At 37.2% G+C, this 12,336-nt stretch overlaps 1 protein-coding gene across 1 annotated transcript; it reads right to left on the bottom strand.

Moving 5' to 3' along the window:
* Positions 1-4,707: 4,707 nt before the first annotated feature.
* On the bottom strand, positions 4,708-9,706 carry SPAM1 (sperm adhesion molecule 1). The gene is made up of 3 exons (XM_008926585.3): positions 8,738-9,706; positions 7,199-7,288; positions 4,708-5,412 (listed from the first exon to the last, which is right to left on the bottom strand). Exons 1-3 carry the CDS (start codon positions 9,704-9,706, stop codon positions 4,708-4,710), a joined length of 1,764 nt encoding a protein of 587 aa, XP_008924833.2.
* Between the last annotated feature and the right edge of the window lie 2,630 nt (positions 9,707-12,336).

Here is a 12,336-nt window from a genome sequence, read left to right as displayed (position 1 = left end):
TAGCCTCCCTTTAAATGGGTGGTTGTTATGTCCCTGCCTCAGGAAATCACTGCTTGACACAGCCAAGCTGTCATCTTGTCTCAACCTGCTATTAGCCTGAGGGAGCAGTGTCCTCCATGAGACTGCCAAAATATAGTATATTTCTTCTGCCGGATTTTGAAGTTCTGTTGAATAAATATATTTCCTGATATGAAAACAAAGGCAGAAACAGGTGACTGCATGTTGTCTAGTGTCCACGTGTATATACCGCTGAACATGACCATCTGGAATTGTGTGCACAGAGCCAGAATGTTGGCTGAATATATAAAGTAGTGATTCACATTAATTTTCATACTGTCTGTTTGTGTCTGATTGCTAATCAATAAATACCTTATCAGTTATAAACTAAGGGTTATACAAGCATACACTGAAAAATGTCATCTAATTACTACTGACCAAGGGGAACTGTAATCAATATACCATGATGCTGATAACACATTAGTGAGCATAATGAAATCCAAAGTTATTCCCTTAAGGATGCTAATATTGATAGGCGCCCTTTACCTCCTTGCCCTTTACTTTCTTGTATATAACAAGGGGACAATAAATAGAAGCCTTTGCAGTCCTGAGTAGTACTGACAGTGAAAGGTAGCTGCAAAAGGTTCAGAACAGCTACACAAAAGAACGGTTCTATAAAAACCCAGATCCTTGTCTGGTATACACAGTAGCTTAGGATTGATCTTGAATATGGCCTGTTTACATGACCATCATCATAATGAAAAATATCATGAGGCAGGGTTAATTTTCAATGGATTCTTTTCAGAAAAACACACAGAAGGATCTGGGATAGCCATACACTGGGAATCACTTAGCAGTGGTAAGGAATGAAGTTAGACTAGGAAGCTTTTTGAATCTCTTTCCAGCCACCTATACAATGGTTTTCAGTAGCACAGGAGAAAAAAATGCCAAGAAAGAACAACAACAAAACGTTAAGGAAGAAGTTGTTAAATAAAGCAGTAATTATTATTTTCTTTTTTTTTAAGGCATGCAATAAACATTTTTTTCTATCAATGTTATTTTTTGGAAAGAAACTCATTACTCCAACTTGAAATCTCAGACCCTAGTTTTGCAGGCTGTTCTGCTTTGGCAGAATGGGCATCTGCCAGTGCAAAGGAGCTGACACAAGCACATTGTGAAAAATCTTCCAAGTTTTAGGTATGCATGTTTGAAGGATGGAATTTAGTTGTCATCTTAAAAAGGTCATCACTGCTCCATAACTGAATATGTTTTAAAATTATATAACTGTCTTTGCTGTCTTGTTGTTGGTATTGAAAAGTGATGGATAGGTACATGTACAAATCTAATCTGTCTGGGAGTTGTCTAGTACCTATTGCACAGGTCTGAAATCTTCCACACAATTCTTTGCTGATATATATACAACATGGTGTCTTAGTGTGATGCAGGGATTGAAGCAAATTTTGCTGAATTCCTTGAGATACTAGTCACATCCTATGCTGTCTACAAAGTGGTCTTACTGGCCTCTCAAAATATCTCTCCATGTTGCTATTTTTAATACAGAAAAGCAAAAAAAAATGTAAGGCAGGGACTGTGTTTCACTTCTGTTCAGTTTCTCTAAGTGTCAACTGCCATCTCTCTTTGAAGTGCCAATATCTTTCAGTGTCCCAGGATAAGCAACACAATAAATCAGACTCAGATTCTTCAGACAGAAAAGCAGAATTTCAGTTAAAATTTTAGCAAAATGTCTAGACATTGAAGGAGGTCATTCCAGGTAGTTAAACTGCTTTCACTTAGACTCTTTCATCAAACCCACTTTAGCATTTCCCTGTCCTTAAGTATTGCCAGTCTGAGTTCAGCCTAGAACAGAAGTACGAAATAATGAATGGCAATCAAAGTGAACTGTTCCTCTAGTATTTAATCTTTTGAAAAATACAAGAACATAAGAAATTAAAATTGTAAGGCTAACTAATGATTACAGGAAATAGAGTGAAGGGAAGGAAATATTTTTGGAAGGGGGTCCACTTTAGTGGAATACAAGTTTGGCTTTGAACATAAGATGGTCACCAGCAATGCAAGACATAGCACCCCTTTCCTTCTTTTCTGCTTTTACTCCATGGAGACTCATTGACTCCATGATGACTCTTAATCATAGAGTATAGGTAAGACAAATGTAATACAGAGCAAAATAATATATTTGGAAAATGTTGTAATTTAACACATATCAGACCTAATTCCTGAAGTTTGTAAGATTTCAAGCATGAACTGCAGATACGTCTAGGTAACAAAAACAATCCTGAATGAACATTTAAAAGGAGGTTGGTAAAGTATGCATCAGAGCACAAGAGAGATAGCTACTTATACATGCATCTTAGGAAGACACAGTTTATTGCAATAGTCTGCTTTCCTCTCACCTTCCTTTTATTTTTCTGGTCCTGGCTGCTCTCAAAAAAAAAAAAAAAAGAGATGGGATCAGATGAATAGGTCTAACATATCAGTTATTGTGTTCTGTTATCTTTACAGTGAGCCTTGGGGAAAGGTTTTTAACATTAAGTACTTGGTAGATAAAAACTTGAATGGGAAGAGTCTGGTCTATCTCCACAGCTTCACTCTCGCTTTTGCAGTTAACTTCCTCTGCGTCCATTAGGTGGTCCTGGGTACTCTGTTTCATCTCTTCTGCGATTTTAACTTCTCATTCTTTCTTTTCTGGCGATTTCCTGCTTTCTCCATCACAAATGTTTTGCTTGCTATTACTTGGCTGATAGTGAAAATATTTACGGCAAGACTTGTAGATTTTGCGAAACCTGCAAGTGGTCTTAGCACAAAGTGCTATAGATCCAGTGTCTTTCAGAGCTCTGGATAGAAACAAGCCTGACCTCAGGAAGCTTTGCCAGACATTTAACAAAATTGCACAGCCTTTAATCTAGAACTCTGTGTACCAGCATAAAATCTTAGCCATGTTAAGGCATTCTGAAAAAAATCAAACTTCATATAAGTCATGAAAGTTTTGGTAAGATATTACCAGTCATGTTTCCAGTGAAAAAGCATGTTTTGACAGAGGTGATCAAAACCAGCTGGATTCTTTTCTGCTGAGCAGTCTGTTACATATATATATATATATTTGTGATTCCACTTGAAACATTAATGGCAGAAATAGCTTTGACTCGTGGACTTATCACCGTAACTGGGATGAGAAAATTGTCACATCCTCTTGATAACTTGCTGTTCAAAAGCCATAAAACACTATTTCTCCATGTTAAGTCTAAAGGCTTCATCTATTTTTCTGCACCTCTGTTATGACCAACAACCTGAAAATTCAAAGAGAATGAATATAATTTGTGTTTTCTGCTGGATTAAGGAGTGAACTTTTTATAAACAAATGGCTACTATGAAATCCTTGTTATTTTCACTAGTGAGGCAGGCTCTATCTGTGGAAGGGGATGAATTATTTATGTAGATCATGCCTAGCTCAAGGGAGATTTTTTAATGTATCCATGCCAGCAGCCACTCTTCACTCATCAGAAGTCAAACTGTCTATTGAGCACCTGACATAATAATTTGAAAAGGTTATTTTATCAAATAAACTGCTGTTAATTGCTTCTAAATGCTTAAACTGACTATATGTAAATCATAACCAGATTCCTGATATGATATTGGGAGTACTTTTCTGAGGTATCTCTGCTACTTTCACACTGCTTTTGGCAATGGAATAGTATTAAGCAAATACTCTCAGTTCTGTCAGCAGACTGGATCAAAAAGGTGGTTCTGAGATTGAGGACCATGGGAAGTGAATAAAGGGAGTCTCAGGTCCTCAGAGTCACTCATCTTGCTGCCTCCACTACTGGGTTTTCCTGAGGAGCAAGTTGGTTTCCACCAAAGAAAATATGCTCAGGAAACAATGAAGCATAAAGTCACATGTTCACAGACTTTTGTCCAAATACAGCCCTATCCAATTGCTAGGGATGGCTGGATGGGGAAACTGGGACTGGTGACCAGTGCTGGCAAGGAGTGCAGAAGCAGAGCAGATGAGTTGTCAGCATTGGCCAGATAAAACAACTGGAAGCCAAGGAAGGGACATCTGAAATAAGGGGGAGAGTTTATGAGAAGAAAGGATAAACCATTACAGCTCAAATTTTAACTAATGAAGCTGTAATATTTGAAGTCAACAATTACATTAAAGTTAGAACCTTTTGAAGAATTAGAAATATATTTAATTACAAGAAAAACCAGTGTCCCTATAGATATTGTGAAAAGTGGAGAAATATTACGTAAGATAAATTTTATGCTACAAAGTCCCACAGATCTAAAGTTAAACCAAATATTTTTAAGAGCTAATTCCATTCATATGAAATGAAATTAATTCTTGCATAGAGCATCAAACCTAATGAATTATTTTATGTATTATATATTTACCTGTCTTGACTGGAAGTACACAAAACAGCATTGTCACATTTTTTTTTTTTTAATATAACAGTAAAAAATGTAAACTGTAGAAAATGTTTTGTATTCTGGATTATCCTCTCATATAGTATAGTCAGTATAACAGACCAGTATGTCTTTGGCACAAATAGTAGTTTATAGAACTAAACTGAAGAAATACATTCAAGCTGAAGTGTCATCTATGAATTATGAAAAGTTACCTGATACAGATAAGACCATAAGCCTTTAGGAAATTGTTTGTTTGTTTGTTTTGTAAATAAAACCTTTAGAATTTCAAACATAGCCAGGGAAAAGAATATTCTCACTTTCATGGGTCATTTGTATTAAGGTTCTCAAAAACACAATTAAGCAAAACAGATTAAACATCTTTATCTTATAAGATGAAGAGCTACTGAAAGTACGAGTATCATTTGCTTCTAAATCATATCTACTGGCAGCTGTGACAGTGTTATATTCTGCAGTTGTTATATTAAGTGTATTATTTCCAAAGGTAGATTGGAAATCTTCTATTTCAGGATGTGTAGATAATGTCACCTTACTCTCAGAGGCAAATGAAAATGCAGTTCTGTTAGTCAGGATCTTTTCTTCAGAGGCTTCTATGTTAGAAAAGGAATTTGGGGATATCTGAATGCAAGTATCTTCTGAAATGCAAGCGTGGAGGTAATGGATGTCATTGATATCAGCTCTAGGTTCACAGCTGTACCCTGCATAACAGTGGCAATCAAATTTTTCTGTCAATGTTTGCAGATCCTGAAATGATGGTTGCCCTTGCAGACTGTATTTCCCATCCTTTGTCATTTGAATTACAATATTCTCAGGGTTCAAGTGAAGATAGTCACTGGAATTCCATTTTTTCCGTGCACAAGCACCAGAGTCTTGGCATAACACTTGGCTACAGATTCTGGCTGCCATTGTGACGTTGATGAGGTATGGGATCAAAGTCCTTCTGAGGTAGTTGTCCAGAATTCTACAGGTATTCTGTGAAAAGAGCATCATACCTCTGTAGTTTAGTATAGAAACCATTTAAATGCTATCATTCCAATAACACTACCATAGTGTATATTTATAATTGTTTCTCCTGAGGTTTTGATAATAGCTATAACTGGTTGTTGGAAACAAGTTTATCTGAGAAGCTGTTATAAAATTCAAGGATCACAGCAAATTTATGTTGTGTAGTTGCTGGAGATGTTACAAAAAGCAGACAACTTTAAGCTTTCATTCTATCTCTATATTTCATGTAGTTTTTTGAATCAGATGCATTTAAAGAAGTTTCATGAAGGATTGAAGTTCCTTTTAATGTCTTGAATAGTTCAAAGGGATCCAGTGAAAAAACCTCACATCTTCAGCCTGAACAAATATCTTTTCTCTCAAGTCATCTCTGTGAGACTCTTCAGATTTCCCCTGGCCTGAATAGCTAGGCTGCAGGGTAGGGAGTTTTCATGGCATTTTGGAATTGAAAGAATTTTGGTTGGATGATCAAACTGGAAGTATACTGAGAGAATACTAAGAGATCATTCTAACTGATTATGAAATTGGCATATATTCTGTGTATGCTTAGCACAGTTTAATAACAAGAGGTTTTGGGAACTCTTTCTTTGTTTCTGACACTGCCTCCTTAGAGCATTTGCCCAATGCCACATATAGATTCAGATAATGTCTATATCCATGGAGATAGCTGAGGTATATGTAGGGTTTTTTGTTTTTCTTTTAGGTATATATAAAAACACAAGAAATTTTGGTTGATGCAAAAGTACAATAATATTTCATTTCTGAAGGGCTAGTTAATGTGAAAGCTGTAAAAAACAGGTTGCAATTAGTGCACAAATGCATAGTCTGACTGGGCTGTGGAAAGTTCATTTAACAGGAATTTCAAAATTCAGGTAATAAAACTTGCTGCTCATCTATGTTATAATATTGGAATAATGGGCAAAAAAGTTCTAGGTGCAACCTGATATCCTTTCTCAGGGGCAGGCACATACAAAGAATCAAAGTGGAATGCCTTGGTGAATAAGACTCTTACAGAGCTGTGGAGGTTTATTTGGCCATGCTTTCTGTAACAGGAGGTGTGGCAGGACTGAAGAGTTTCAGTTCTTTGAACGCAAAGGACTTCACTAGAGTCTTCCCAGTTCATTATATCTAACTTGCCTGGTTATGAATGTACTAGCTAGAAAGATTTTTTGAAATATCCTTGTAATAGTGTTTCTCAAACTATGTATTTCCCCTTCCTAAAATAACCTAGAGGTTTTTTTCTCTTCTGACTCAGATCTTTCATACAATTAAATGAAGTAGTACTTAACAACACACAGAACAGGCTAGGGCTGAAATTTTACAGACTGACTCCTCCTAGCACTCTAAATGTTATTACCAAGTACATTCAAAAAGCAGAAGGGTCTTCTAAAAATTGTTCTGGGCAAAACCAAGTAATTTTTTCTTTATCTCATGACTGGAATGCAAAGAAGATTTAGCAATTCTTTACTTGCATTAATTAAACAAGTGCTAACTTGCCTACAGTTATCACGATAGTTTGTCCATTTACTCAGGGCCAACAGCACTGATACTTTAAAAGATTGAACTCTTGTTCTGTGAAGTCAATGATGATCTTCATAAGCCTCAGATGTGCTTGGGTTTTGACTATAGAAAGCTGCTGGCAGTATGGAATCATCATTTTAAAAGTAGAAGATATGATGTAAGTAATCAAAATGCTTTATATCCTCTCCACTTTATTGCTTCTTAAAATTTTCATATAATAATTGATCTGGCATACCTTATTTTGTGTTAAATTCATATCACCCCAGATCACAATTCCAGAAGCACCCAGTGCAGCAGATTCTCCAATGGTATTTACCAGGTCATCCTGAGGGAAAATGTGCAAAGAATCATACTAACACAAGGGGCAAAAGGTATAATGCATATAGAAATTACATATCCAAAATAACTATTTTGAAGACAGCAAGTAATTATACATGGTGCAAATGTTTTACTCTCAACTGCACAATTTTATTCTGGGATTGAATTGCACAGGTGATGCCAGAAAATGTTGCCAACTATATCCAATTTATATATGTCATCTGTTAGAAAAACAAGGCTGTAAAACTAAGCCAGTGGTCAGGCATATGACATACACTCCTCCAACCATTCTAAGGTTTATTTTGCTGCATTGCCTCCTTACTGCTCAGAGTTGGTAGCAACGGGTTTCAGTAATATTGTGGGAAGAAGATGTGGAAAGCACCACTTTTTTTTTTTTTTTTAAACTTAATTCCAGTTAACAGGAAGTGCTAAAACAGAAAAGTAGCAAGAGAAAGAGCTTTCACCAGCAAGAATCTCTCTTCTCCAGAGAATGGCTCTGGCCTTTTGCAGATATTGATTGGGGAAATTTGTTTCTGTTCAGTTCTCCTTTTAGGGTCAGCTATTAACACAGTCCTAGCAAAATGTTGAAGCCTATCTGGATGGGAGAGGACTATGGTAATGAAAAGAATAATATAGAAACAACTTACTATGGGGGGACAACACTAGAAAAGGATTAATGTAAAGATTATAGGAATTAAATTATTAAGTAGGATCTCAGCAGGGCCTCTGACATTACCCCTTGCTCCCTGATAGTATACACAGCCTGGGGGGAATGCCTGCTGATGTTCTATCGAGAATATGAAACGACACCAGCTACAATGCCATCAGCAGGACCACAGCCTCTTAACTTCCCCTTCCTCATGTCCTGGAACACCAGAAAGAGATTCCCCAGATCGATGGTATCTCTGATGGAGTGAGTGTCTATAAAAATGTGAAGGAAAAAGTATAGCCAGAACTGCAATAAGATGATTGGATCTTAATCAGAGCCTAACCTTAACTAACCCATGAGATGCTGAAATACCATTTAGAAAGCTACCCAAGTACAACTAAGGACAGAATTTTCTAACTAGCTTTTAACACTTTTTAGGGAAAGAAAGACTCCATTTTATTGTATTTTTTTTCTTATAACCTAAAATGCAGGCATTAGATCAGCCCAGTTTTAATAATTCTCTTTGGAAGAGGTTACCCATATTTCTTTCCTCTGACTTAATGTACTAAATATGCTTTCTAGCTTTGTAATATTTTGTTATATGTGAGGACAATAAATATAATGAGACAGGTTTGAAAATAGACCTCAGTGTTCTGATTGATCAAATTTCTTTGATGGATGAATTTAATTTTTTATATAAAATTGCACACTTTTTTCTGATACAAGTTAGCATATTTGCTAAATAAGTGTCACCTGGTAATTTTTTTCCACATAAATTTGAAATATTTAGTGTCTAGCTTCACTCACCTCAGAGAGATATTCCTCATAGACATCGGTGAATACTGGACGTGTATATACAAAAACTGGAAGGGGATGGGTAGAATTAGAGACATAGGAAGTTCTAATGGCTTCTTGAACTCTGTTGCGAACAAAGAGCTGGGCATTTCTGGAGGATCTTAAAGCTGTCTCTAGATAGACAGATGGATAAAGTGCTGTACTTTTCTTCCATAACCAATTAAGCTCATTATTTCTTTCTATTTCAATATCTAAACAGGCTCCTGTATAATTATGTGGGTTTTGTTTGTAATCATAGTTATAGCAGTCTGGATAAAGGTAATATCCCCACAGACGATTTGGCTTCATTTCTATGCCCAGCTTCAAAGTTTCCAACATGAATGATTTTGCTGCAGCTTCAAATTCCATTTTAGCTATAGTTCTGGCTTCGGCCTCAGATAGACTGAGGTCTCTCTGCTGAACCAGTTCAATGGATTCCTGTCTGTAAATGTCTTTTGATCCCCAGTTCCTTATCCACACAGGTCTCCAGTTTTCCCAGTCAATGACAGCCAATCCAAGCTGTTCATCTGAAGGAATGTAAAACTGGATGTCCTCTTTGGCTTTTCTTAAATGATTCTCCAGCAGTGAGAGCTGAGGAAGTCCTCCATTGAATGCCTCTCCTGTGACTTCATTTTTGTAAGGGTAGTAGCCAAGCCTGTCTGGATAGAAGAGTGTGATGTTTTGCCCGATGGATGTCTTCAGTGTGCTTCCAATGAGAGGAAAAAAATTCATGTCCAGCTGCACTCCAGCCCTTTCAGTACAAAGTTCTGTAGGAGCATTCCAGATAGAAAGAAAAGGTGAATTAGGAACAAGTGGATGAGCTCTTATGGTCAGAGATGAGCAGCAAGAAACTAGAAGAGCGGTGAACACCACACCAGATACTACGGGATACGTACGGGTAACACAGATGCCAAAGCTTTGTATTTGTCTTAGAGTTTCCATTGTAGCGTGTGCAGTGACATTAGGTTCTTGTGATTAGACAAAAATTAAATGCTCTCTGGGTGTTCAGAAGGTTGGTAGTCTGTCAAAAGCCTTACCATACAATATATTTCTTCAGATTAATACCTATTAAGCAATATTCTCTAGGCATAAAATAGGGGTGTCCTTTTTACAGTGCTCTCTGTCATTTCAGGCTGCAGGAAGCTTCTCAACAATTTCTGAGACCTAATGCAGAAAAGGGGGCAAATGTAAATAAAGTAAGAAATTATAAATATTTCATTTCTAACCATGAAACAAATACCATTTGTGATTTTGAATATATTGTAATGTTTGAATATAATTACCTTTTGAAGGAAAAGAACAATGTACAATCATATACATATAAACTGTATATATATAAAACTGTAGATATAAAACTGACAGTGGAATAGTATTCAGTGACTCACACATCAGAGTGAGTGTGCTTGGAAGTAGTCCTGATTGTGCCAATTACTAATATCTGTAAACATGAGCAGTTTCACAATGGCTTCTCTTAATCAGCAGTAATGTATATGTAGTATTTCTCATCTACCTCAAAATAAAATTCTAGCTCTTAAATTTGTTAATTTTGCAGAGCACTTAAGGAAAGATATAAGATAACACAAAATTGAAACCTGGACTGTTTTACACTTGCTAAAAACAAATCCATGTATACTCATTTAAATCAATGAGGTAACTGAAATATTGTAGGCACTCTATCTTCTGTCTAGAGCTCTTTTAAACAGGCTCAAAAACCTATGGTAAGTCTTGGTATATAGTCATCTGTGTGTTCAGGCCATTTGAGATGTACAGATTAAGTGCCCCGAGTCAAAGTCTGCCCAGTTCATTAGGAAAGCTGAGGCTGTCAGTGCATCCACAGTGAGCAGTCACATTTAATTTCATTCAAAAACATACTAGTGGTGGTAGCCATGGTACAGTCATCAACTTTTACATAGTAGCCCAGAAGCTAAAGCATTCCTCTGTGTAGTAACTCCTGGATCCACTTACCTTTTGATTTTGAAATTGGTCAAACCTGAATCTGTCACTTTCTGTAGAGGCCTCATGATGAGGCTGTAAAGTATGTAAGGATTATGTGAGTGTGCGTGAAAATATAGGAGTCACCATGAAGAGGGCCCCAGGGTGGCTGACAGTGCAAAATCTCTGAGGACAAATTAAAAACAAAGCAAAGAAGATTTTGCTCTGTATTTATTTAATTCAGCTAGGAGCAGAAACTGCAAACCTTGATATAGAAGCAGTGAGTGGACTGAAATCTAAAAATTCATGCAGATATTTTATCATTCCACAGCTGCTGATGTGATAACTAAAGAAATCATGCCAAGAATCAGTTTCATAAGCTAGACTTAGATCATAGATCTGATCACCAGGAAAGAAGGTATGGCTCTGTTCATTTAAATTGCTCCAAGAACAATACCTCATTTGCGTGGGATCAGCTTGATGAGACTTGTAGAAAACAGGGCTGCATGTACTACTCAGAGGTGACAGCAGAAGAAATACATCTTTCCTTTGAGCTAACCAATTTTGTCTCTCTCAGCCTCTCCTCCTATGACAAATACTATAATCTCTTATTCATCTGTGTAGCAATTTGCTGGACTTGCTCCAGTATGCCCGTTGCTTTATTGTACTGAGAAGCCCAGGGGTGCACATAACACTGCAGGTGTGGCATTACCAGTTTTAAATAGATGGGAATAAACACATTACTACATTACTTGACCTGTTGGTGGCAGATACTCTTATTAATGTCATCCAGGAGGCTCTTGGTCTTCATTGCTGCAAAGATGCATTGCTCACCCTCTAAATGGCAGCATGATTCTCTGGTATATCAACCATTCCTCCCAAGTTTGGATTGTTTGTAAAATTGCCAAGGGAGCACTCTAACCCATTGTTCAGCTAATTAATCAAGACCTTAAATAGTATTGAAGCCAGTATGCACCCTTAGTGTACATTACAGGGAACAGGCTTCCAGCTGGACTTGGATGGGCCTCCAGCTGGACTTCCTAGCACTGATCACAACCCTTTGAGCCTGACAGTTCAGCCAGTTTTCAGTTTCACTGTCCATTTTTGTAGCTTGTACTTAATCAGTAAGAATGTTACAGGAGACAGTGTTGAAAGACTTGCCAAAACCAAGATCAATAAATTCTCTCTTGTGCTGTCTGCCAGTGCTCTCCCCTTGTCCACCAAGCCAGTCATCTCTTTGTAGGAGGCTGTCAGGTTTGGCAGGCATAATCTCCTCTTTATTAATACATGCTGACTACTTCCAATCACATTCTTGTCCCTAACATCTGTAGATGTTTTCCAGAATTATTTGCTCTCTCAACCTCCCGGGGATTGATGTGAGGCTGGTCTAACCAGCCTATAGTTCCTTGGACCTCCTTTTTTAACCTTTTTTAAGACATTTACTTTCTTTCAGTCCTTGGAACCTCCCCCAGTCACTGTGACCTTTCCAAAATTATCAAGAATGACCTTACAATGACATCAGCAGCTTCTTCAGCACATACTGCTCCTTGTAGGCACTTACTGTTGTGTCCCATAGACTTGTATGTCCACTTTGTTTAAATGTTCCCTAACCTGGGCCTCCTAAATGGAAGGTACATCTT

Source organism: Manacus vitellinus, unplaced genomic scaffold (assembly GCF_001715985.3).
Source record: "Manacus vitellinus isolate BGI_N305 unplaced genomic scaffold, ASM171598v3 scaffold_13_pilon, whole genome shotgun sequence".
NCBI lineage: Eukaryota > Metazoa > Chordata > Aves > Passeriformes > Pipridae > Manacus > Manacus vitellinus.
Note: the sequence above shows the minus strand (reverse complement) of the source record. Positions and strands in the feature narration are given on the sequence as shown.

Coding starts and splice junctions, on each gene's coding strand:
- SPAM1 (XM_008926585.3), bottom strand. CDS start 9,706: ATGGAAACTCTAAGACAAATACAAAGCTTTGGCATCTGTGTTACCCGT. Junction 7,289..8,737: donor ATGAGGAATATCTCTCTGAG/GTGAGTGAAGCT, acceptor ATTTTCCCTCAG/GATGACCTGGTAAATACCAT. Junction 5,413..7,198: donor TGAATTTAACACAAAATAAG/GTATGCCAGATC, acceptor CTCTTTTCACAG/AATACCTGTAGAATTCTGGA.